The 24,100-nt window shown below is 34.1% G+C and overlaps 1 protein-coding gene and 1 non-coding gene across 2 annotated transcripts; one reads left to right on the top strand and one right to left on the bottom strand.

Moving 5' to 3' along the window:
* Nucleotides 1–11,946: 11,946 nt before the first annotated feature.
* On the bottom strand, nucleotides 11,947–12,052 carry LOC128036358 (small nucleolar RNA R71). The gene has a single exon (XR_008193155.1). It is a non-coding gene; the product is annotated as a small nucleolar RNA R71 (small nucleolar RNA).
* A 9,149-nt stretch (nucleotides 12,053–21,201) lies between these two features.
* Nucleotides 21,202–22,893, top strand: LOC105771572 (transcription factor MYB35). Its single transcript, XM_012593002.2, has 3 exons — nucleotides 21,202–21,353; nucleotides 21,472–21,601; nucleotides 21,877–22,893. Exons 1-3 carry the CDS (start codon nucleotides 21,221–21,223, stop codon nucleotides 22,775–22,777), a joined length of 1,164 nt encoding a protein of 387 aa, XP_012448456.1. The 5' UTR covers nucleotides 21,202–21,220; the 3' UTR covers nucleotides 22,778–22,893.
* Nucleotides 22,894–24,100: the final 1,207 nt, after the last annotated feature.

Here is a 24,100-nt window from a genome sequence, read left to right as displayed (position 1 = left end):
CTATGAACACCACCACAAACTTATCCGAAGACGGTCAGAAAAATCGGTTCATCAAGTCCATAAAATAGCCGGAGCATTAGTTAAACCAAAAGGCATCACTAGAAATTCGTAATGTCCATATCTCGTTCTGAAAGCAGTTTTTGGCACATCTGACTCTTTAACTCTCAATTGATAGTAACCTGATCTCAAATCAATCTTTGAAAACAATGTTGCTCCCTTTAACTGGTCGAACAAGTCATTAATTCTTGGCAATGGATACTTGTTCTTTATAGTCATTTTGTTGAGCTAACGATAGTGAATACAAAGTCTCATAGAACTATCTTTCTTTTTCACAAATAATACAGGAGTACCCTAGGGAGAAAAAATCGGTCTCACAAATCCCTTATCTGTCAACTCTTGTAACTGAGATTTTAGTTTTTTTAATTCAGTTGGAGCCATTCTATACAGAGCAATAGAGATCGGTGCAGTCCCAGGTAACAAATCAATAGCAAACTCAACTTCTCTAATTGGAGGTAATCCAAGCAATTCCTCTAGAAACACATCCGAAAATTCACAGACTATTGCTACTGATTCAAGCTTCGACTCAGTCATCTCAGTGTTTAACACATAAGCAAGATAAGCTTCACACCCTTTTCTAGAATATTTCTGGGCAGACATGTGCGAAATCACCATAGGCAATTTATTTGATTCATTTGTTTCAACCCGAAGAATTTCTCCAGTTTCACATTTCAATTCAAGAGTTTTCTGTCTACAGTTCACCTTGACATCATGCAAAGTCAACCAACCATCCCCAAAGTAACATCAAACTCATCAAATGGTAACAACATCAAATTTGCCGGAAAACAATGACCTTGAATCATTAAAGGGCAATTCTTGCAAACCTTATCGACTAACACATATTTGCCTAAAGGGTTTGACACTTTAATCACGAATTCAGTAAATTCAACAGGCAAATTCTTATTAGATGCTAAATTCACACAAACATAAGAATGAGTAGACCCGGGATCAATCAATGCAATAACATCAGTGTCATAGAGAGAAAATGTACCAGTAATCACATCAGGAGATGATGCACCTCTCGAGTACGTATAGCATAAGCTCTAGCAGGTGTTCTACTTTTGTTCTCACAGTTGTATCTTTCATTTCACTTTTACTGCTAGCTCTGTTTCCGGTATTTCTCAGTGGTCTACCTCTGCTAACAGTATCACCTGATCTAACATTCTGAAATTTTTCTTCTTCAACTTTCTCAGGGCAATCTTTAATGTAGTGTTGTCGAGAACCACACTTGAAACAAGCTCGGCTAATTAACCAGCACTCACCAGGATGTTGTCTTCCACAATGTTGACACTCAGGTTTATTAGACTTCACACTACCCACACTTGCTATTGAAGTAGCTTGAGCTTTCGGATTCAAATATGATCTCCCACGATCTCAGTAAGAATACCCAATTGAAGCAGTCGATCGAGAATTCACTTCTTTGAACTTCTTTGACCGAGTTTGGAATGACTTACTCATTGGTCTTTTTCTTGCATTCCAAGCCTCAATCACAACTTTTCTCTTTTCTTTATTCAATTCTTCAGCCTTGCAAGCTCGATCAACTAGTACCACAAATTTTTTCAGTTCCAACATCCTAACAAACATTCTGATATCTTCATTTAACCCGTCTTCAAACCTTTTACACATAATAGCTTCTGTGGGCACACATCTTGAGCATATTTACTAAGTCTAACAAACTCTCTTTCATATTCTGCCACAGACATTCGGCCTTGCTTTAATTCGAGAAATTCCTTACATTTTTTATTGATGAACTATTGACTTATTTATTTCTTTCTGAATTCCTCTTGGAAGAAATCTCATGTAACCCTTTCTTTCAGAACCACAGATACTAATGTTTTCCACCAACGATATGCTGAATCTTTCAGTAAAGATATGGCACATTTTAAACATTCTTCAGGAGTACACGATAATTCATCAAATACCCGGATAGAATTTTCAAGCCAAAATTCTGCCTTCTCGGGATCATCATCTATGTTAGCCTTGAAATCTTTCGCCCCTTATTTTCAGATTTTATCAACTGGGGGTTTACTCGGTTTTACTAAGTCAACACCTTGTGAAGCTATAGGAATCTGTTGAGGAATAGGAGGGGGTGGAGGAGGTTGAACATTCGGATTTGCTCGAATAAACTTTATGTACCAATTATTCATCATATGAATGAAGGCTTCTCGAGCCTAATCCTTACTATGTGTTTCAGTTCCATGTCTACTTTCCTCAGGCGCGGTCCCTTGAGCGGGAGCCGGCGCATTGCTTTTTACATCATCCGCTACAGCTCGATCGGGATTCATTTACTATATAAAAACACAATTTTAAATTGTCAGAATCATCACACTATCACAATATATTTATGGCATGTATAGATAGACTTTCACACATATTTTGTTAGTCCGAGAACCGGCTAAATCGTAGCTCTGATACCACTAAAATGTAACACCTCTTACCTGTGTTCATCGCCGAAACAGGGTAAAAAGTATTATCAAACATAAAATACATATTTTTATACAATCGGAGTTTTTTTATATAAAATTTTTGACATAATCCATTTTACAAATGTCTAATCCCTCCTGCAAATTTTCAAAATGCAATCTCAAACCAATTCAATATTTCAACTAATACAGCTATATACTTAAACATAATTCAATCATTCGCGACATTCAAAGTAACCTCGCTAGCATTTAAAAGAAAACAACCTATCAATTAATATACATTAACATCTTAAGCTAAGTAGTAATTAGTATATATATACATCACAAAAACACTAAGTCTTCTATACATGCCATAATTCAGAAATATTGGTTTCAAAATACCAAAAGATGTAGATAGTGTGGATGATCCCCGACTCTGTCCGAATTCCGAGATGATTTATAACACTATAAAACAAGAAAAGAGAAAAAGAAGTAAGTATATAGCTTAGTAAGTATGTATGTAATGGATAAACAAATTTAAAACATGTTTCCATAGATAACATAATTTTAATCAACCATAAATTTGATATTTATTCAAATTCAAGCAAATTGTTTTTCTGCACCATTGTCACTAAATTATTTTTATCCAGAGATACGAAACTCCAAATTAAGTTCCGTAAATTTTTCCTGAAACTAGACTCATATATCGTCTTATTATAAAATTTTCAAAATTTTTGAATTGGCCAATTAGTACATTTTATTCTTTAAATTCACCCCTGTTTCACCGCCTAACATTTCTGACCTCTCTTCACTAAAAATGAATTATCTCACTGTACAGAATTCAGACAATATTTTTGTTTTTTTTTTTTTGAAAATAGACTCATTTAGGATTCTAAACATATAAATTATATCTCGTAATTATTTTTTATAATTTTTAATGATTTTTCCAATTCAAAACAGAGGATTCCAAAATCAATCCGACCCTGCCTCACTAAAATTTAAATCTCAAAATATACAACTCTTTTGTTTGATCTGCTTCTTTTATATGAAATAGCCTCATTAAGCTTTAATTCCATATCTTATTCAACCAATAATTCAATTTCTACAATTTTTGATGATTTTTCAAACTAACATCACTTCCACTGTTTGAATCTGTTCTGTTTCAATTTCACTCATTTACGTAACATTACAACAATTTATTTTGTAAGCACAGTACGAAACTTCATCACTCCAGTTATCCTTTAGCAAATTTTCACACGTCAATCACATACTCATATTTGTTTATCAATACTCATATCCCATTGAACACGTCGATATAATAGTGAATATTCGGTGGTTTGCACATAATACCACCCGTGTAATTATTATCATTCGATACACGTAGTAGCCTTCACACAGTACTACACACGTGACCCAAGCCTTCCGGTACACATAGTAGCCTACACATAGTACTACACATGTGACCATTATCTATCGATACACGTAGTAGCCTGCACTTAGTACTACACACGTGTTTATAGGCACTTTATTCAAGCCTTTTTTATTCCGACAGTCCCACAAAGATTCTTACTTTTCAAGGACTTACAATTTATCCGTACATAAATCACAATTTCAATATTTCAGTCCAATCCCATAACAAATTTAATAATTCAATTCAACTACTTCACTTATTACTTGTCAATGATATATCCACAATTCAAGCAGATTTTAATCAATTCAACTATAAATTCTAAATTTCTAATTGTTATATAATTATTTCATAGTCAACCATTTCTTATATATTATAACAAAATATCGAAATAGTTATAAGCAATGTATTAATTACATATTACTTACCTCGATTGCAAAATATAGGAATTTTGCAATTCAATCAACAATATTTTCCTTTCCCTTATCGAGGTTGATTTCACATCTTTCTTGATCTATAATAGCAAATTTAGCTTGTTTAATATTCACATTTATCAAAATAATCCTCGACTCAACTTTTGACAAAATTACAATTTTGTCCCTAAACTTTTGCATATTTACATTTTTTTCCCAAAGTTCGGAAATTAAATTTTCTTCCTTATTCTTATGTTTTATAACATGCTGAACACTTTTCCCTTCTATGGCAACATCAAATTCTCACTCTAACTCTTACTTATGAACATTAAATATTTTTACCCATTATGTTATTTTGCTCGATTTCACTTAAAATCGACTAGCAAAAGTTGTTTAATATAAATTCTAGCTTCATATTCTTCCATAAAACATCAAAATACATAAATTTCACACATGGGTAATTTTTCAAATTTGAACCCTAGCTCAAAATAACAGTAGAAATACATAAACTGCGCTACGAGAATCTCAAAAATGCAAAGAACATTAAAAACGGGGCTAAAATGCACTTACAATCAAGCTTCAAAGTGGCCAAAACCCTAGCTATGGAGTCGTTCAAGTTTCAGCAGCAAGCAAATATGATAACACCATTTTTTACATATTTTTCCCATTTTAATTCTATTTATTTACTAAATGACCAAAATGCCTTTACTTAAAAAAAATCCTATTTCACTTATTTCTTGTCCAGTTTTGTCCATCACTAACTAATGGTCTAATTACCACATAAGGACCCCTAATTTATAATTCCATAACAATTAAATACCTTTAACAAATAAAACACAACTTTTTCACTTTTTATAATTTAGTCCTTTTGACTAAATTGAGTGCCCAAACGTAAAAATTTTCGAACGAAATTTTCACGAAATCTTTCTGTGAAATTGTAGACCATAAAAATATAGTAAAAATAAATTTACCTCTTCGGATTTGTGGTCTCAGAACCATTGTTCCTAGTAAGCCCTAAATCGGGTTGTTACATAAACATTTGCATAATCTAGCCATTAACAAACCATACAGTTCTCATCTTATTTCCTTACCAAACTTACCACCATGACCACATGCCAAAATCATACTCAAACATACCAAAATGGTCACTAAAACATACATCAAGTTGACCAATCCAACATTTACCATAAAAGCATTATAACGTAAAAATATTATCAATCATAAAACCACATATATACATGCCAACATGATAACTAGTTCATCAACCAAAATACCATAATTACAAGCAAAACATAATGGCTACTTCATCAAGCACAAAACACCTATACATGCAAATATAACCAAAACTCAAAAACATCAAAATCTACCGATATAGCCAGTGGATAGTGTGATAGGTCTCTAACAAACTTCCTACCCGAATGAGCTTTCGATTACTATAAAACATAAAAAAAGAACACAAAGTAAGCATATAATGCTTAGTAAGTTCATAAATCATAAACAATGTTTACCAATTCAATGCATAAGCTTATAAATAATTATGAATTAATCCAACATAACTTGGCACAAGCCTAAGCATCATTAACAACACAAGTTAGTGATTAAACACATAACTTAACAAAAGTCACCACATGGTAAAATAGCTTTCATGAATATAGCATATAAGCATTCATACTTTTCATGAGCATAGCTATACACACTTTGATCATCAACACCTCATACCTTTCCTTACCTTCATAACATTGCTAATCGGAACACGTATCGTTCCTTCTCTTTATATGCCCGTTGGATCACTTAGAATAATATCAGATACACAGGAACCTCACACAATGTGTGCTAACATAAGTGGGTCTGCTCACACAAGTTGTAGGTCGGAACATAGCTACACGGTGCTACTCACACAAGCTATCAAGTATCCACAACACATGTCAGAACTCAACCATCGGTAGGACATTTAGGACTAACACCCAAAATATGGTAACCTTAATGGGTGTTTTAGGTTCTGGAATGGAAGAAAAAGAAGAAAAACCAGTAGAGGAGAAGTGGTGTACGACAAAGAGAGGAGGGAGACAAAATTGGAAAAATAAAAATGAAATGGTAGGGTTTTGGGGTGCTATGGCTGACCAAGGGTTAGCCAAAGGTGAAAAATGGCATGTTTGGGGACAAAGGGAGTAAAATGTGGATCATAAGGAAAAAGGAGAGTGAAAAGGGGGTTTTGGATGATAAGTTGACTCAAAACAAAAAGAAATAAATCTCCCCTTTTATGATAATATGCTTGGACGGCAAGAAGGGTTTGACCTTCTTGAACAATCAACAATTTTGGCTAAAAATAAATGGGAGTGTGGGGGTTTAAACATGGGACCTTTAAGATTTAATTAACACTCTTAACCACTATGCTACTAACTCCGTTGTGACATAAACTTGCATATACAAATAAATAAAAATTATGGTGTATATTGGAGAAGTATGGGCACTTGTTTGAGATGCGGGTCTACAGACCATAAGATCAAGGACTATCCGCATCGTACTGAGTAGATGCAAGCTCCCATATAGAATAGAGTTCAAAATTAGAGGGCTAGGCAGTAGCCTCAGAGGGGTCAGGGTTAGAACATAGGAGGTAATTCTGGGTAAAGACAACGAGCACCAGGTTAGGGTGTTAATCAGACTAATGCAAGACAACCTGAACTTGTTTATGTGGCCAGACGTAGAGATGATCGTGATGCAGCTGACATCATAGCAGGTACTTTTATAATTAATTTTGTTCAGTACTTCACTTTGATAGATATTGGTTCAACAGACATGTATGTTTCTTGTTTGATGGTTGATAAATTGGGAATTGGGGTAGAAGAAACTGTTAGTGACGTAACTATAGTTAGCTGCTTAGGACATTCTGTTACTGTGAATAAAATCTATAGGAGATGCCCATTGGAAGTTCAAGGAGAAATATTTCCGGCAGATTTGATGGAGCTCCCCTTCATGGAATTTGAACTCATTCTGGGAATGGACTGGCTAGTGGAACACCAAGTTAGCTTAGACTGCACTTCAAAGAAGGTCACTTTGAAAACTTTTGTTGGTAAGGAAATTGTGATGGTTGGAGGGTGTAGAAATTACTTATCCACTATGATCTCCGCTTTAGTGGCTAAGAAGTTGGTTTGTAAGGGATGCAAGGTCTATCTGGCTTACGTTCTGGACACAAGTTTCAGTGGAACACCTGTAAAGAGTATCCGAACCATGAGAGAGTTTCCCAATCTCTTCTCGAAAGAGTTACTTCGATTACCTCCGGAGCGTGAGGTTAAGTTTGGGATAGATTTGCTGCCTAGAACTGCTCTGGTGTCCATTGCTCCCTATCGCATAACACCTAAGGAGAATAAGGTGCAACTACAAGAGCTTTTCGACCGTGGGTTCATAAGACCGAGTGTTTCACCTTGGAGAGATCTGTTCTTATTTGGAAAGAAGAAGGATTGATCTATGAGGCTTTGCATCAATTATCAGCAACTGAACAAGTTGGTTGTAAAGAACAAGTACCCCTTGCCTAGGATAGATGATTTATTTAATTGGCTCAGAGGTGCTACGGTATTGTCCAAGATCGACTTAAGATTCAGATACTATTAGTTGAAGAGGAAAAAATCTAATGTACATAATACCATATTCAGGACTCGATATGGTCACTACGAGTTCCTAGTGATGCCCTTTGCTCTTATGAATACTCTAGTTACTTTTATAGACTTAATGAATCGAGTATTTTAGCCTTACATTTTTCAATTTTTTGTGGTCTTCATTGACGACATTTTCATATATTATAAGTCTGAATCAGAGCATGATGAACACTTGAGGGTTGTTATGCAAATCCCTTACGGGAAAAAGCTTTATGCTAAGCTGAGTAAGTGCAAATTCTGGCTTTGAGGAGTGATGTTTTGGGGACGCGTGGTATCTGCTAAGAGTATTTGTGTTGATCTAAAGAAGATTAAGGCTATTTTGGACTGGAAGCAGCCTAAGAATGTTAGTGAAATTTGGAGTTCCCTTGGTATAACTGGTTATTATAGGAGGTTTGTGGAAGGATTTTCTCTGATTACGGCTCATATGACTAGGCTATTAAGGAAGGGTTCTCCTTTTAAGTGGACCAAGGATCAACGCCAATTTTGAGAAGCTTAAGTTCATGTTGACTCAAGCAATTGTTCGAATTCAGCTCGAGTTTGGAAAGGATTATGTGGTTTATAGTAATGTGTCTCATACCGATCTTGGTTGTGTGCTGATGCAAGATGTTAAGGTTGTGCCTTATGTATCAAGGCAACTTAAATCCCACGAGTGAAATTACCCGACTCATGTCCTTGAACTGGTAGCTCTGGTTTGTTCCTTTAAGATTTTGAAACACTATTTGTATGGTGAGAAGTGTATCATTTACGTAGATTACAAGAGCCTTAAATACCTTCTCTCCCAAAAGAAGTTAAACTTAAGGCAACGAAGATGGATAGAGCTGCTTAAGGACTATGATTGTACTATTGTGTACCATCTGGGGAAAGCTAATGTCACAATAGATGCATTTAGTAGGAGGTCAATGATCGACTTGAGAGTGATGTTCACTAATTTGAGCTTCTCTGAAGACGAAGGTTTTCTTGCGGAGTTGTAAATAAAACCTACTTTGGTGGATGAGATTAAGATGAAGCAACCTTTAGATACGTCTCTTGTGCTCGGATTAAACAGGCTGAAGAGGGTAAGAGTACAAACTTTAGGCTTAAATCTGATGGAGTCTTGTGTTATCATTGGAGATATTGTGTGAATGATGATAAAGATCTGATGGAGTCTAATTCGTACATACGAACTTACATCAACGACTAGGTCGTAGAAACGAGATCGACTAACCCAAGGATTTAGTTTTTCCCTGATCTAAATTTGTACGTGGTCTATCTTGATATAAATAGACAAATTCAATCCATTTAATACTTCTATTATTCAATTCAGTGTATATTTCATATTCTTACAAAATTACTATTTTTCCCCTAACATTTTAACTTTTAACAATTTAATCCTTAAGCTCATAAATTGAAATTTAACCATTTTCATCCCTTATTCAAGCTAGCTGATTTCATTAGGGACCCTTATCAACTCATACAGACAATAATTTCATGAATTTAACTTGAAATTTTACTAATTTTATAAATAAGTCCCTAAATGTCATTTTCATCAAAAATCACTTTACAAAACTTATTTGTCTATCAACAAGGATTTATAATCTACCATTAAAAATAAAGAATCAAGCAATAGCATTCATGGCACAACAATAAATCTTTAACAGTTTTGCAAATTGATTCCTGGGCTAGCTAGATTAAGCTACGACTTCAGAAACATAGAAATCATTAAAAACAGGCTCAAAACCACTTACATGCAAGCACTTGAAGTTGTCGAACCAAGAAACCCTAGATATGGCCTTTCTCCCTTCTAATTTTGGTGGAAAAGCAACATGAAGAAGATGATACATCTTTTCTTTCCTTTAATTTTTAGTTTATTTATTAATTTACTATTTTAACCTTAGCTTTTATCTTAAAAATCACCTAATTAGTGTCCATAAAAGTCCACTAACTATTTGAATGGTCTAACTACCATCTAAGTCCTCTCACTTTAAAGTTTCATAGCCATTTGACCCTTTTTACTAATAGAACTCCACTTTTGCACCTTTTTTGATTTAGTCCTTTTCACTTAATTAAGCTTGCAAACATCGAAATTTCTTAACAAAATTTTAATACGAGCCTTCTAACATCCCGTAAACATTAAAATAATAATAAAATAATAATTTACTCGTCAAATTTATGGTCTTGAAACCACTATTTTGATTTCACTGAAAACGGGCTGTTACAAATACCACCCTTATTCACCTCTCAAATCATCCATCAATTGATCATTCACTCATTCAAAACATTCACTCCATTTTCCTTTCTCCTCCATGCCTGAGCCTTCCATTTTCTTTCATTTTTCTCATCCTCTTTTTGAGAGTTCCCCTAGTAAGAAATTCCTGAGAGAAAAGCTCCCTTGGTCAGTCACCTTGAAGAGAAATTTGCATCAGAGAAACAACGGATATCAGAGGAAGCCACCATAGATTGTTATCAGGAAACCACTGAATTTATCTTAGAGTTTCTTCTTCCTTTCTCTTTAAATTGTTCTTAAATTATAAACACGTTGGTAAATTATTTTATTTATTTTTCTTTAATGATAATGACTTAAATTGTTTCAACTAGAATGGTTGCAATTCCTTGGTTTGATTCATACAATTTATGTTGATATTATTCTATGCCTCAATTATTCATGCTTCCAATTAAAATCATTCATGTTGTTCATGCATTAAAATATGTTTGACTACATTAGAATTAACCGCTTAATCCGAACGAAATGGTGATTAATGGGCATAATAATTGGAAGATGCATGCTTAACTTATATCCGAATAAGAATAAATTAAATGTTCCTAATGATTCAAAAAGAACACTAGTACATTGCATAACTTTAAATTTATGTGATTAAATTGTTTCAAAATGACTTGTACCTATTGCTTTGAATAAATTCTAAGCAATCCTTAGTTAAATGTTGACCTAGAAATATGTATTTTTTCTAAGTGACAAATCTAAGATCTCAAAAATCTAAGATTTTAGATTCCAAGTTCATAAATGATCGAGTTGCCATGGAATTTTTCCAAAACATTTGTTAAGCAAGATTATGAATGAATTAAATCAAGAGTTGTAATTGTTCTACTTATTCATGTTATTGTTGTTAAATCTTGTGAATTGCTGCTAAACATTCATTGCATTTTATTTTATCTCATTTGCATATTAGTTGTTAATTTAAATTTAACATCCATCACCTTCAATTATTTTATTTTCTTAACCAACTTGTAAATTATTAATTTTCCAATTACTGAGTATCAACACAATCCCTGTGTAAACGATACACTTTTTACTTATTACTTGATAACGACTATGTATACTTGCGCATTCTGTCGCCAACCAAGTTTTTAGTGTCGTTGTCGAGGACTGTTAATTTAATCATTATTTGTGAAATTATTTCTTACAATTTGGTTTATTTATTCTTAACTAATCTTTCATATTTTGTGATTTTCTTTTCAGGTGTTTATAAGCATTGATCGAACTATCGACTTATTTCTTATAAACCATGAATTCGAGTGGGCATTTAGACAAAAGATATAAGAAGGACTAGCCTAAAGACAAGTCGTTGAAATGGAGCATGAAAATCAAAATGAAGTTTAAGGGAATGGAGCTGCTAAAGGTAATCCAATCCTTGTTGCTAATGACAGGGATCGAGCTATAAGGCACTATGTTGTGCCACTTTTTAATGAGCTCAATTTGAGAATTAGGGGACCGAAGATTGAGGCACTACAATTTGAATTGAAGCTCGTGATGTTTCAGATGCTTCAAACAGTGGGCCAGTTTAGTGGAATACTTACAGAAGATCCATAGCTTCACCTTCGACTGTTCATAGAGGTGTGTGATTCCTTCAAGATAGCCGGTGTAATCGAAGATGCATTGAGATTGAAGTTTTTCCCATACTTATTTCTAGATAGAGCACAAGCATGGCTTAATTCATTTCTACCCAGTTCAATTTCTACATGGCAAGAATTAACATAACGCTTTTTGGTTAAGTATTTCCCACCTAGCAAAAATGCTAAGTTGTGGAAATAGATCACTAATTTTCAGAAAATAGATGATGAATCCTTATACGAGGCATGGGAAAGATTTAAAAACTTACAACGCAAATACCCTCACTACGAGATTTCGTATTGCAACCAACTAGAGACATTTTATAATGGTCTCAACGCACACACTAGGATGGTGGTAAATGCTTCTATAAATGGTGCTCTCATTTCTAAGTCTTATAATAAGGCTTATGAAATTATTTTGAGACTTGCTAGTAACAACTATCAATGGCTAACCAATCGTGCAACTTCAAGAAGATGAGTAGCAGGAATGCATGAAGTGGATGCTTTCACTTCACTTGCAGCTCAGGTATCTTCAATTTCTTCAATGCTTAAATTTTTTTCTACTAACGAACTACACAATGTTGTAGCTCAGCCACCAAGTCAATTTAACAATATTTCCTACATATAATATGGGATGGACATTCATTTGAGAATTGTCCATCAAATCTCGAGTCTGTCTATTATGTAGGAAATCAAAACTAGAATAGAAATAGACAAGGACTATATTCCAACTTCTATAACCTTCGTGGTGAAACCATCCAAACTTCTTTCTGAGTAACCAAGGAGTTGGACCAAACAATACCTATATGCGGCACAGATCAAATCAACCTCTAAGTTTCAATCAACAAGTTCAAAAATCACCACAAGCTGAACCGTCAAACAATTTGGAGAATTTGTTGAACCTATACATGGCTAAGAATAACACCTAAATCTAAAGCCAAGCAAAAACACTGAAAAATTTGAGGAACCAAATGGGTCAGTTAGCTACGGATCTTCGTAATAGAACTCGAGGAGCCTTGTCGAGTGACACAAAAAATCCAAGGAATACGGGTACAAAACATTAAAAAGTAGTTGCTTTACGAAGTAGAAGGACTTTGGAACCTAAGGAAATTGAGGTTGAAGATGAACTTGCCAGGAGAAATGAAAATCAATTGACAGTTGAAATTCTACACCACAGATGCTAGATTTTGAACCTAAAGAGGTAAAATCTAAACTAGTCAATTCTTACAAGCTAACACCTTTGTCAAATGCAGGTACAATACCTCAAAAAAGTTGTCTGATCGAAGCCAAGGTTCCATCACCTCTGTATCCAAAAAGACTCAAGCAACAGAAGTAGGAGGTGTAGTTCAAGAATTTCTTGGATGTTCTTAAGCAACTTCACATCAATATCCTATTGGTAGAATCCTTAGAACAGATGCCGAACTATCTCAAGTTTAAAAAGGATATTCTATCCAAGAACAAAAGGCTTAGCGAGTTCGAGACTATAGCTTTAACAAAAGGAGTGTAGTGCATTCCTGTAGAACAAGCTACCTCCAAAAATAAAGGACCCTGGGAGCTTTACTATACCCTATAACATTGGAGAATCTTACTATAGTAAATCTCTATGTGATTTAGGAACAAGCATTAACCTAATGCCAATGTCTGTTTTTAAGATGTTGGGTATAGGTGATGTTAGACCAACAACTGTGACACTTCAACTAGCAGATCAATCTTTAGCACACCTGAAAGAAAAGATCGAGGATGTTTTGGTATGTATAGATAAGTTTATTTTTCCTACTAATTTTATCGTTTTAGATCTTGAAGTAAATAAGGAAGTGTCGATCATCCTAGTGAGACTTTTTTTCTAGCAATGGGGAGAACATTAATAGATGTGCAGAAAGGTGAACTCACAATGTGAGTTCAAGATGACCAGGTAAAATTTAATTTTCTTAAAGACATGAAAGTTCCTAATCCGGTGGAAGAACACTCAACAATGGAAGAGTTAAAATCCTTAGAATGGGAATGTAATTTTGTGGAAGACACATTGGAAAACACCTTAGGGTCTGACCCATTAGAAGATGAACAAGCTAAAGAAAATATGCTTTGATAGAAGGCAATCTAAAGGGCTATGTTCGACCAGCACGACTCGAATCATTGGAGTTGGAAGCTCAGGAATACAAACAACCCTAGTTGTCAATTGAGGAACTGCCCAAACATGAACTAAAGGTACTACCTTCTCATTTGAAATACGTTTATTTGGGTAACTATTCTACCTTGCCTGTGATTATTTCAATAGAACTAACAGAACACCAAGAGGAGCAGATTATTGAAGTTTTGAAGAAATTTAAAAAGGCGATCGATTAGAATTTAGCTGATATTCGAGGAATAAGCCCTTCCTTTTGTACGCACAAGATTATATTAGATGAGGGCGAGAAAGTGAGAATTAATGGGTAAAGGAGACTCAATTCTATTATTAAAGAGTTAGTTTGAAAGGAAGTTATCAAATGGTTAAATGCGGGAATTATTTAACCCATCTTAGAGAATAGTGTATGTTGAAGAAGGTTGGAATCACAATTGTAGAGAATGAGCGTAACGAATTAATCCCAATGAGGATAGCCAAAGGTTGAAGAATCTATATAGATTATAGAAAGCTGAACAAGCCAACCCGGAAGGATCACTTTCCACTGCCTTTCATGGACCAAATGTTGGACCGACTGGTAAGTAAAAGATATTACTGTTTCTTATATGGGTATTCGGGGTACAACTAGATAGTTGTAGCCCTAGAAGACCAACACAAAACAACTTTTACTTGCCCATACGGTACGTTCGCTTTTAGATGAATGCCTTTTGGTTTATGTATTGCACCTGCAACATTTTGACGATGCATGATGGCAATATTTACTGATATGGTTGAAAATTTTGTTGAGGTATTCGTGGATGATTTTTTGATTTTTGGTGATTCTTATTATATTTGTTCAAGTGATTTTGCTAAGGTACTAAAGAGATATGTTAAGTGACAAACATTGCCCTTAAGTAGGAGAAATGCCACTTTATGGTTAAGAAAGGAATTGTCTTAGGACATAAAATATTCAGAAGAGGGATCGAAGTGGACAAAGAAAAGGTGGATGTAATTGAAAAATTGTCACCCCAATCACTATTAAAGGAGTTATAAGTTTCTTAGGGCATGTTGGTTTTTACCGAAGTTTTATCAAGGATTTCTCAAAGATTTCCAAGCCTTTGTGTATGCTATTAGAGAAAGACACAACTTTTAAGTTTAATAAAGCATGCTTGGAGGCCTTTGAAGAATTGAAAAATCAATAAATCTCAACACTAATAATCATTACACCAGATTGGAACTCTCATTTTTAGTTGATGTGTGATGCTAGTGATTTTGTTGTGGGAGTTGTGATGGGGAAAAGAAGTAGAAAAGTATTCCATCCGATCTTCTATGCAAGCAGAACTTTGACAAGAGCCCAACTTAACTATACAGTAACTGAACAAGAACTTTCTTCTATAGTTTTTTCTTTTGGCAAGTTCCATTCATATCTTATAGTTACAAAAGTCACAGTCTCTACGGATCATTCAACCATTAAATACTTACTCACAAAGAAAGATGCTAGACAAAGGTTGATTTGGTGCATACTCTTACTCTAAGAATCTGACCTTGAGATCCAAGACAAAAAAGGAGTTGAGAATCAAGTAGCAGACCATTTGTCGATATTGGAACAACACGAGATAACTCACTTGTTACTATTAATGAAAATTTCCCAAATGAGCATATTTTTTAGGTAAGTCGAATCCATGAAACCCCTTGGTTTGCTGATTTTGCAAATTATTTAGCATATGGAATAATGCCTCCTGGAATGACATGCCAACAAAGGAAGAAATTCCTTCATGATAGTAGGTATTACTTCTAGGAGGAGCCATTTCTGTTTAAGCAATGTGCACCAAATATTTTGGTGGTTCCCGTACTGCAACAAAGATTTTGCAAGTTGGATTTTTCTGGCCTACGATGTTCAAGGATGCATATGCATAATTGAAGAATTGTAATCGATGCCAAAGGACTGAAAACATATCAAAGAGGAATGATATGCCCTTAACAAACATCCTTGAGGTAGAATGGTTTGACGTTTGGGGTGTTGATTTTTAGGCTCGTTTCCTTCTTCTTATGGTAACAGGTACATCCTAATGGCTATTGACTATGTATCCAAGTGGGTGGAAACCAAGGCATACCCAAAAAATGATGTTAAGGTAGTAATGTGATTCCTACATAGTCATGTATTTACAAGGTTTGAGACTCCTAGAGCTATAATAAGCGTTGAAGAATCTCATTTTGTAAATCAATAGCTTAAGTGGTTGCTTGACAAATATGATGTGAAATATAAAATAACTATTGTCTATCATCCACAAATGAATGGGTATGTTGAGCTTGCAAACCATGAGCTCAAAGGAATTCTTGAGAATGTGGTTTGACCTAACAGAAAAGATTGGTCTTAAAGACTCGATGATGCTCTATGGGATTATCAAAAACTTTTAAAACATCGTTAGGAATGACTCTTTACCGGTTGGTCTTCGAGAAAGTTTGTCATTTGTCCCTTTTACTAGAGAATAGAGCTCACTAGGCCCTAAAACAATTAAATATGGACCTAAATCAAGCTAGTGAAAGAAGGACAACTTGATGAGCTGGAAGAATTGAGGTTATTTTCATACGAGAATGGCAATATGTAAAAAGGAAAGACCAAGAGATTGCTCGACAATCTTATACAACCTCGGGAACTCAAAGATGGTCAAAAGGTCTTGTTGTTCAATTCAAGATTAAGGTTATTCCCTAGAAAGCTCAAATATGGACTGGACCATTCATCATTCATAAAGTCTATCTTTATGGAGTAGTGGAACTACAGAATAAAAAAGGGAGATACATTTAAATTTAATAGTTAACGTCTCAAACACTATTAGTATGATGAAGTTGAGTGAATTAATACCTCGTTCAATTTATAGACCCTTGATTTTTATTTAATTTGAATAAAAGGCATGATTAGAAAAAATTCTTGAATTAGTACATTAAATTAATTACATCTAAGGAGATTGAAACTTAAGCGGGATCATTTGTGACCCTTCTAACATTTCTTGAAATTTAATTTAATGTAATTTCTAGAAAAATTTCTAATTAGCTTAAAAGGAAATCCTATTTTAATTTATTTTAAGTTTATCTTTAATTTTATTTGAATAAGAGGATCAAGTTGGCCCAATTTTTAATCAATTTATTTCTATTTAGTTTTATTTTAGTATAGATAATAAAATTTTATAGTTTAGGCTAAAGGCCTAGAACAGTGATGAGGAGAAAAATACCCATTTTTTGTTGCCCCTAAGTTTTCCCCAAACCCTAAACTTGTCACCATTTTATTTCCCTACTTCCTTGCCATCTAAGTCTTTTGAATAACAGAACTTTTACTATCAAATTACCATAATCCACTACTATAAAAACCCTTTACCAACATCATATTTCCCACATCACCTAAGCAATTAGCTTTAACCCTTAACCCTAGATTTTTCTTTTCTTAGTCGTCGACCTTCAAAGCCTAAAATTCTCTACACAAATTTTCTTTTTAGTCACCGAACCCTGTCATCGCCGCAACATCTCTTTCAATCTACTGCAACATCTCTTCTCCACCATAGCAACCACATCCCATAGTCCAACTTTGCCGCAACATTTCACCCAACATTCTCCTTTTCCACTGCAAATTCCTTGCCACAACTCCATCACCGCCACACCATCTTTGTCGTCACCCTCTAACTCTTTACCAATTTTCCATGACTCGAAAGAGAACTAGATCTTTGAAAATTTCTACTGAAAACCCGATTTTGATTCAATATAAGGAAGTAAGGAAGAGATTTGCTTTTATCTTCAATAATCAACCTATGTTCCCAGAAAAAGGCTTCAATTTGGAAAGTACTGATAAGATGATTGTGCCAGTATCAATTTGGAAAACAATAGATGCTTTAAAGTGGAATCAATTTTGTGATGAACAATAACTGCCTAAAGAAGAATTAGTACGAGAATTTTATGCCAATTTAACCACGTCAGATGCCACTAAAGTTCTTGTTCGTAAAAAGAAGGTACTTCTTACATCTAAATCCATTAACGATTTGTTTAATCTACCTGATGTTGAAGAAGATAAATACTCTACCATGATGACAAATATCAATTGGGATTTTATGCAACAATTACTTTAACATTGTTGTAAATCCGGGATCCCAATGGATAATAAGAAAATATGGTAGTCACTCTTGTCAAAAAGAGTACTTAAAACTAGTGGCTAAGGTATGGTTCTACTTTGTACGACATAGCTTCATGCTTATCTCACATAGTTCCACCATCTCGATGGAACGTATTTTTTTGTATAAAATTATGATATAAAATTCCATCAATGTGGGGAAAAATTATTCTCAAGCATATCCAAGATTGAAGGTAGGAAGTGCTTACATTCCATAATTGATTACTTCAATTTGTTTGTGAGCACAAGTTCGATCAAAAACAAACCTGAAAGGTCTATATGTTCAAGGTTGCATAACAAAACACGACCTTGAAAGGTTAGTAGAGAATGTTGAACAGTTGAATCAAACCGAACCAAACGAACCAAAACCTAAAGAGTCGTCAATCAATTCTGAACCAGATGTTAACTCAATAAATGAACTAGAAACAGAAGAATCAGAAGGAGAACCGAACAACCTTGAACCAGGAATGGAACCAAATGTTGTTGAACCAGTTGAGATAAATGTTAATCCTAAGTTGACTATTCCAATGACCACTCCTTCAAACATCAATGGTAAGTCAGAATTTTCAGCTATGATGGATATGTGAAAATTTATGCATAACCAACAACAGGCTTATTGGAAATATGCAAGAATTAGAGATGACTCCATAAGGAATGTTGTTAAGAATCCCTCTAATAATTTGTTTACTTTCATTCCTGAGTTTCCAAATCATATCTTCGAGTCATGGGAGCAAGATTCAAGGCAAGAAGAGTTCATGAATTCAAGTGAGAACGAGAAAGCAATGGAACAAGACAAAAAGGGATTATACAAATTAATAAAAGGGGGAATTTGTGTTTCTTAGTATTTCTTTTAAGACAATTTTATATTTACATTGGTAGTATTTTTCTTTCGCATAATAAAATTGAATCAATTGAAAGTTATGAATAAATTAAGCCAATGCCTTTCCATTAATTTTGTTCTCTAGTAAAGAGCAAAGTAGTGTTGTAATGTGAATGTACATGTCTAGGATTGGATTTTTCAAAGAAAGACTTGGTACTTAAGCAGTCTTCATGATTCGCCTCTCTTTCTTGAAATCCTACCTAGTGTACAGTTTTCAATGATAACGTAAGTGCTTTTATTTAATTTTTTTCTGTTTTCCCTCTTTTTTTCTATTTTTTTCATTTTTTTTTCAAAATAATGTAAACAAAGAAAATAAAATAAAGACATAAGGAAACAAAAAAAAATATGTTTTACCGTCTCTCTCTCACCGAAAATATCCACCTCGATGTCTATACATATTCCAATCGATACTTTAAGCTAAAACGATGTATCCATTAAGCACTAGTATTTAAACTAAACAAACAAAGGACTAAGAAGGGCTAAGCACTAAGACTTAATTTCAGCTAGACTAAGTCAAACAATTAATCATAATGGGTGAAAAAAAACAAAGAAAATAGTCTATATAAGCTAAAATCAAGGGTACTAGGGATATGTATATATGCACAGTTAGCTTGAAAGACACAAATGATCCAAATAATGCTTAAATCATTCCTTTAACTAAGTTCGCCTTTGATTTTGCCTCAAAAAGAGATCAAGCAGATTCTAAGATCAATTTCAATGACATTTACATCCACATGTAATTAGTCATTAGCAAAATACTAGATCAAAATATGTGCTCAAATTTATAAAGTACTTAATTGCAAGAAAAAATAACACCAAATATGCATCATGAAAAACTATATTTTAATATTAAAGGATTATGACATGGTGTATCATCATCAAACTAAAACTAACCAATTTTTTTAAATTAAAAAAAACTCACTAAATGTCAAACCACACAACTAAACAATAAAAATTATATTCATAAAATGGCGACTATCTCTCCCCAAACTTAAATAACATATTGTCCTCACTATGAGAAAGAGACTATACACACAATAACCACAAAAAGAAAAATTAACAATAAATATTACGAACAAAAGTACAAAAGAGAAGGAAAAGAAACTTAATGACCTTATAATATATAATATATTAGATTACGTATATTGTATATATATAATATAGATAGATTATCTAGAAAATTCCGTATCTATAACAGCATGAACAGGATAACGTGGACAACATGTTAATGGATGATAAGTAGTGGATAGTTGTTTTCAGTTTCTAGCGAACCTGTAATCTACCTTGAATTACAACTAGATATGTTTCTAGTTTGTCTGCAAGATATGGACATGTTCTAGTTGTGTCTATCTCTGGTGTTGTTTAATCTGTTCTGAAGCAAATTGGGTGGAAAAAACTTTCAGAATTTGAACATTGTTGCCTATTTTAATTTTCTTTTTCTGACAGGAATTGTCTTGTTAGTTACAATATGGGGATTTTGAGGCTTGCAGTCTTGGAATATGGAGAGAAACTCTAGTGAGTTCGATGTCGTATTACGATTTTGGATTTCACGCACCAACCATTCATGACCTTCCATTACGATTTTCTTGTTCGGGGACATTAAGGACAACTGAACAGTTTCAAGGTAGCAGCAATTTGCTTCTTTGGATAATATAAATTTACTCAATAATCCAAAAAATAAAGAACAAGTGAATCACAGCTCTTAAGAGTTTGCAGATTTAGACAGTTTTTAGTAGTGTTTGTATTCACACAGAAATGGTGTTGACAACTTGGCAAGTACACTTGATTAGAGGTTCTTTTATCATTTCTTCAATTAGTTGGACCTCTTGTTTAAAATAGTTGGTCTCATCAAACTTGTGATTATCAGAAAAAACTTAAACAAAACTCATTTCCTTTCCCACACAAGTAATGGATTAATGTAAACAAATGATAAATTTTATGTTATTTTACTGAGATATATTCTAAATTTAACCAGAAAATACACCCAAATCAAACCTGACTCTATTTGTTTTGGAAGCAAAGCATATGTATGACCATACAGAGAGAGAAAGAATGAATTGTCCTTATATCATCAATTCACTTCTAATGCAAAGATGCCATTCATCATGCAAAATTGATTATAATGGATCCAACTCTCATGCTTTCCATGCCTTCTCATTTATACCTTAAAACCTTTCTCTCCTTCTTTCTTCTCAAATAGCAGCTTAGTTTTCAGGAGCTATTGTAAGTGCATCACTATTATCTCTTTTATCATCAGTATTTTTTTTTTTTTTTTTGCAGCTTGATGCCTTGTAGATTTCGTGTTTTATTCTAAAATCAACAGATAAGATGGTCAGACCTCCTTGTTGTGACAAGCTAAATGTGAAGAAAGGCCTATGGACTGAAGAAGAAGATGCAAAGATACTTGCATATGTATCAAAACATGGAACTGGCAACTGGACTGCTGTTCCAAAAAAAGCAGGTTAATTTATTGGATGTTTTTATATCTTTTACATTAATGCTTAATTTGTTAGTCTAAGAAACTAACCACTTTATTCCTTCCATATGGACCTCATGCCATATCTGAGTATGGTCTCCAGGGCTTAGAAGATGTGGGAAAAGTTGCAGACTTCGTTGGACTAATTACTTGAGACCTGATCTTAAACGCGAAAGCTTCACACCGCAAGAAGAAGAGTTGATCATTCGCCTCCATGCAGCTCTTGGAAGCAGGTTATATTGTTCTTGGTTTATTCTTAGTAGGCAGCCAGACTCATGCAACTTTTTGTTTAAGTTGTACAATGAAAATTTATCACACTTTCATGCAACTTCAATTTTCTCCTCTTTTGTTTTTTTTTTTTTTTTTTGGTGACATGGGAATGGGATCATAACAAACATTAACTGTAAATGATGCATGAAAGCTAACGGTTTTAACAACCGGTTACAATTACTGGTGCAAGATGTATGACACTCTCATTATGCATGACTGGTTTGTTTGTGTGGTTCAGGTGGTCTATCATAGCCCAACAGCTTCCTGGCAGAACTGACAATGATGTAAAAAATTATTGGAACACTAAGTTGAGAAAGAAGCTTTCTGAAATGGGGATTGATCCTGTTACTCACAAACCTTTTTCTCAAGTCCTAGCTGATTACGGGAACATCGGTGGCCTCCTAAAATCTAGAACCCGAATCGGATCTTTGAATCGAGACATGAAGAACTCATTTATGATCAAACCAGAGCCACATCCACCCCAACCAGCAATAGCAACAGAAGGATTTTCTAACATCAACAACAGACGAGTGATGAAAACAATGGCATCCCCTGGAATTGAACCAATCCAGGAAAACTTCTTCCCAAGCAGCAACATTAACCAGCATGCTGCTACCTGTGGCTCCCTAGATCTGCTTTCTCAGCTTCAAGCTATAAAACTAGTGACAGAAGCCTCCAACTATGGCGGTTACCAAATCATCTCACCTCAGTTCCCTAATCAATACACATTATCATTATCATCACCATCCTCTTCTTCTTCTACTTCTTCTACTTGCTCCACTACAGCACAAGAAAAAGCTGGTCTTGCTTTCAGCTGGCGTGATTTCCTTCTCGAAGACGCATTTTTACCATATGATCATCATCCCCAAGGACAAGATCACATCCCGGAATTCGAATCCAAGGACATTGCACCACAAAATCACAGTGGCAATGAGACTAGTGCTGAACACATAGATGATGATAAAAACATCATCATCAACAACAATAGTAGAGTACTCTCAGGAATGGACAGTGAGCTGCTAAGCTATGGTATTCAAGCTTCATCATCAACTGAAAGTTCATTTGTGGCAGCAATGCTTGATCAAGAAAATGAGATGTTCTCAGAATTTGCAAATCTTTTGGAAGATCCTTGTTATTAACTTTAGAAGGTCCACCATATAGACTATAAGTAAGAATAATTGACATCAGAATAAAAACTTCTGGTAATGTGTAATCATTTTTAGTATGGGATTGAACTGAGTATTTGTTTCCATGTTAAGGCTGCTGAAGAATATCCTTTGTTTTAAAGAAAAAACAAAGTGATCTGATCTCATATTATATAACAACTCAAAGTTAGAGGGATTATTTTGGATGAAAATTAATCATAAAACCACAAGCCAGTTAATCAAAATTTACATCAATACTAAAAGAGCTCAATCTACTTTTCCTTATTTTCGTTTTTTATGTTTTAGTTTATTATTTTTATTAAGTTGTTTGTAATTGGTGCAATACATTGAAAGCTTTATTTGTATTAATTTATGTTAACTTGTAACATACTTAATAATATTTAAATAATAAGTTCAATTTATATGGATGTTATTTAAGAATTCTAAAGCATTATGAGTTTGAATTGATTTATGCACGTAATATCCTCCTTAAGTGAGTACTATTGGTTAAGGGTTAGAATGTATAAAAAAAATAACACAATAAAATTTAATTTCAAGGAAATATATGATATATGTTTGAAGTTATAGAAAATACTTCATTGCTAATACACTTTTGAATCAAGATTTTAGAAGATGGCTCAATCTGCAAGAAAGATGAACTATAAGAGCGTTGGAGTTAGCAGTCTGATTGTTCTTCGATGCTTAAGTCGTTGAAGGATTCAAGTTTAGTGAGAGAATAATCATGTAAAAACTTGGTCAAGAAGATGAAGAAAATATAGATGAGAGATTGATAATACCTCATGCCCCTATGTTTGGCCTCCAAGCTTGGCTCTAATTGGTTGTTGGTGTAAAGAGTGGTCCCATGTTATACCAAGTAGTGTTGGTAGTGTTTGACAACTAGCCTATTTTGTCATTTTTCACATTGTGGATTAATAATAGCCCCGTCAAGTAAGTGACCAGGTAAGACCAAAGCAAACAAAATATACTCTTAAATGAGCAAATTAAGGATGTTGAGGATGTCATAGGTTTAGTTGCATCTCGTGAAAGATTTGTACTCAATTAATTGTGTGGAAGAAAAATTTTGTGATCAAGTTTGTAGGTAGCATCGGAAGAGCTGGCAAGCGGGTGGGCCTAGGTGACCTCATTTTTGGCTTACTTCTAACGTGGATTTTCTCAAATTCAGATTAAATTTGGCTTGGGTTTTCTCTGACTCGGATCTATTATGAGCTCAAAATTTCTCGGGCTTGAGCCATTTCAAACTCAAATTTTTCGAGGTCGGAACGAGCCAAGCAGGCTCTGTCATATTCAAATAATTTT

Source organism: Gossypium raimondii, chromosome 13 (genome assembly GCF_025698545.1).
Source record: "Gossypium raimondii isolate GPD5lz chromosome 13, ASM2569854v1, whole genome shotgun sequence".
NCBI classification, from domain to species: Eukaryota; Viridiplantae; Streptophyta; class Magnoliopsida; order Malvales; family Malvaceae; genus Gossypium; species Gossypium raimondii.
The sequence above is the reverse complement of the archived record's forward strand: the minus strand, read 5'-3'. Positions and strand labels throughout refer to the sequence as shown.

Coding starts and splice junctions, on each gene's coding strand:
- LOC105771572 (XM_012593002.2), top strand. CDS start 21,221: ATGGTCAGACCTCCTTGTTGTGACAAGCTAAATGTGAAGAAAGGCCTA. Junction 21,354..21,471: donor TGCTGTTCCAAAAAAAGCAG/GTTAATTTATTG, acceptor TATGGTCTCCAG/GGCTTAGAAGATGTGGGAAA. Junction 21,602..21,876: donor CATGCAGCTCTTGGAAGCAG/GTTATATTGTTC, acceptor TGTGTGGTTCAG/GTGGTCTATCATAGCCCAAC.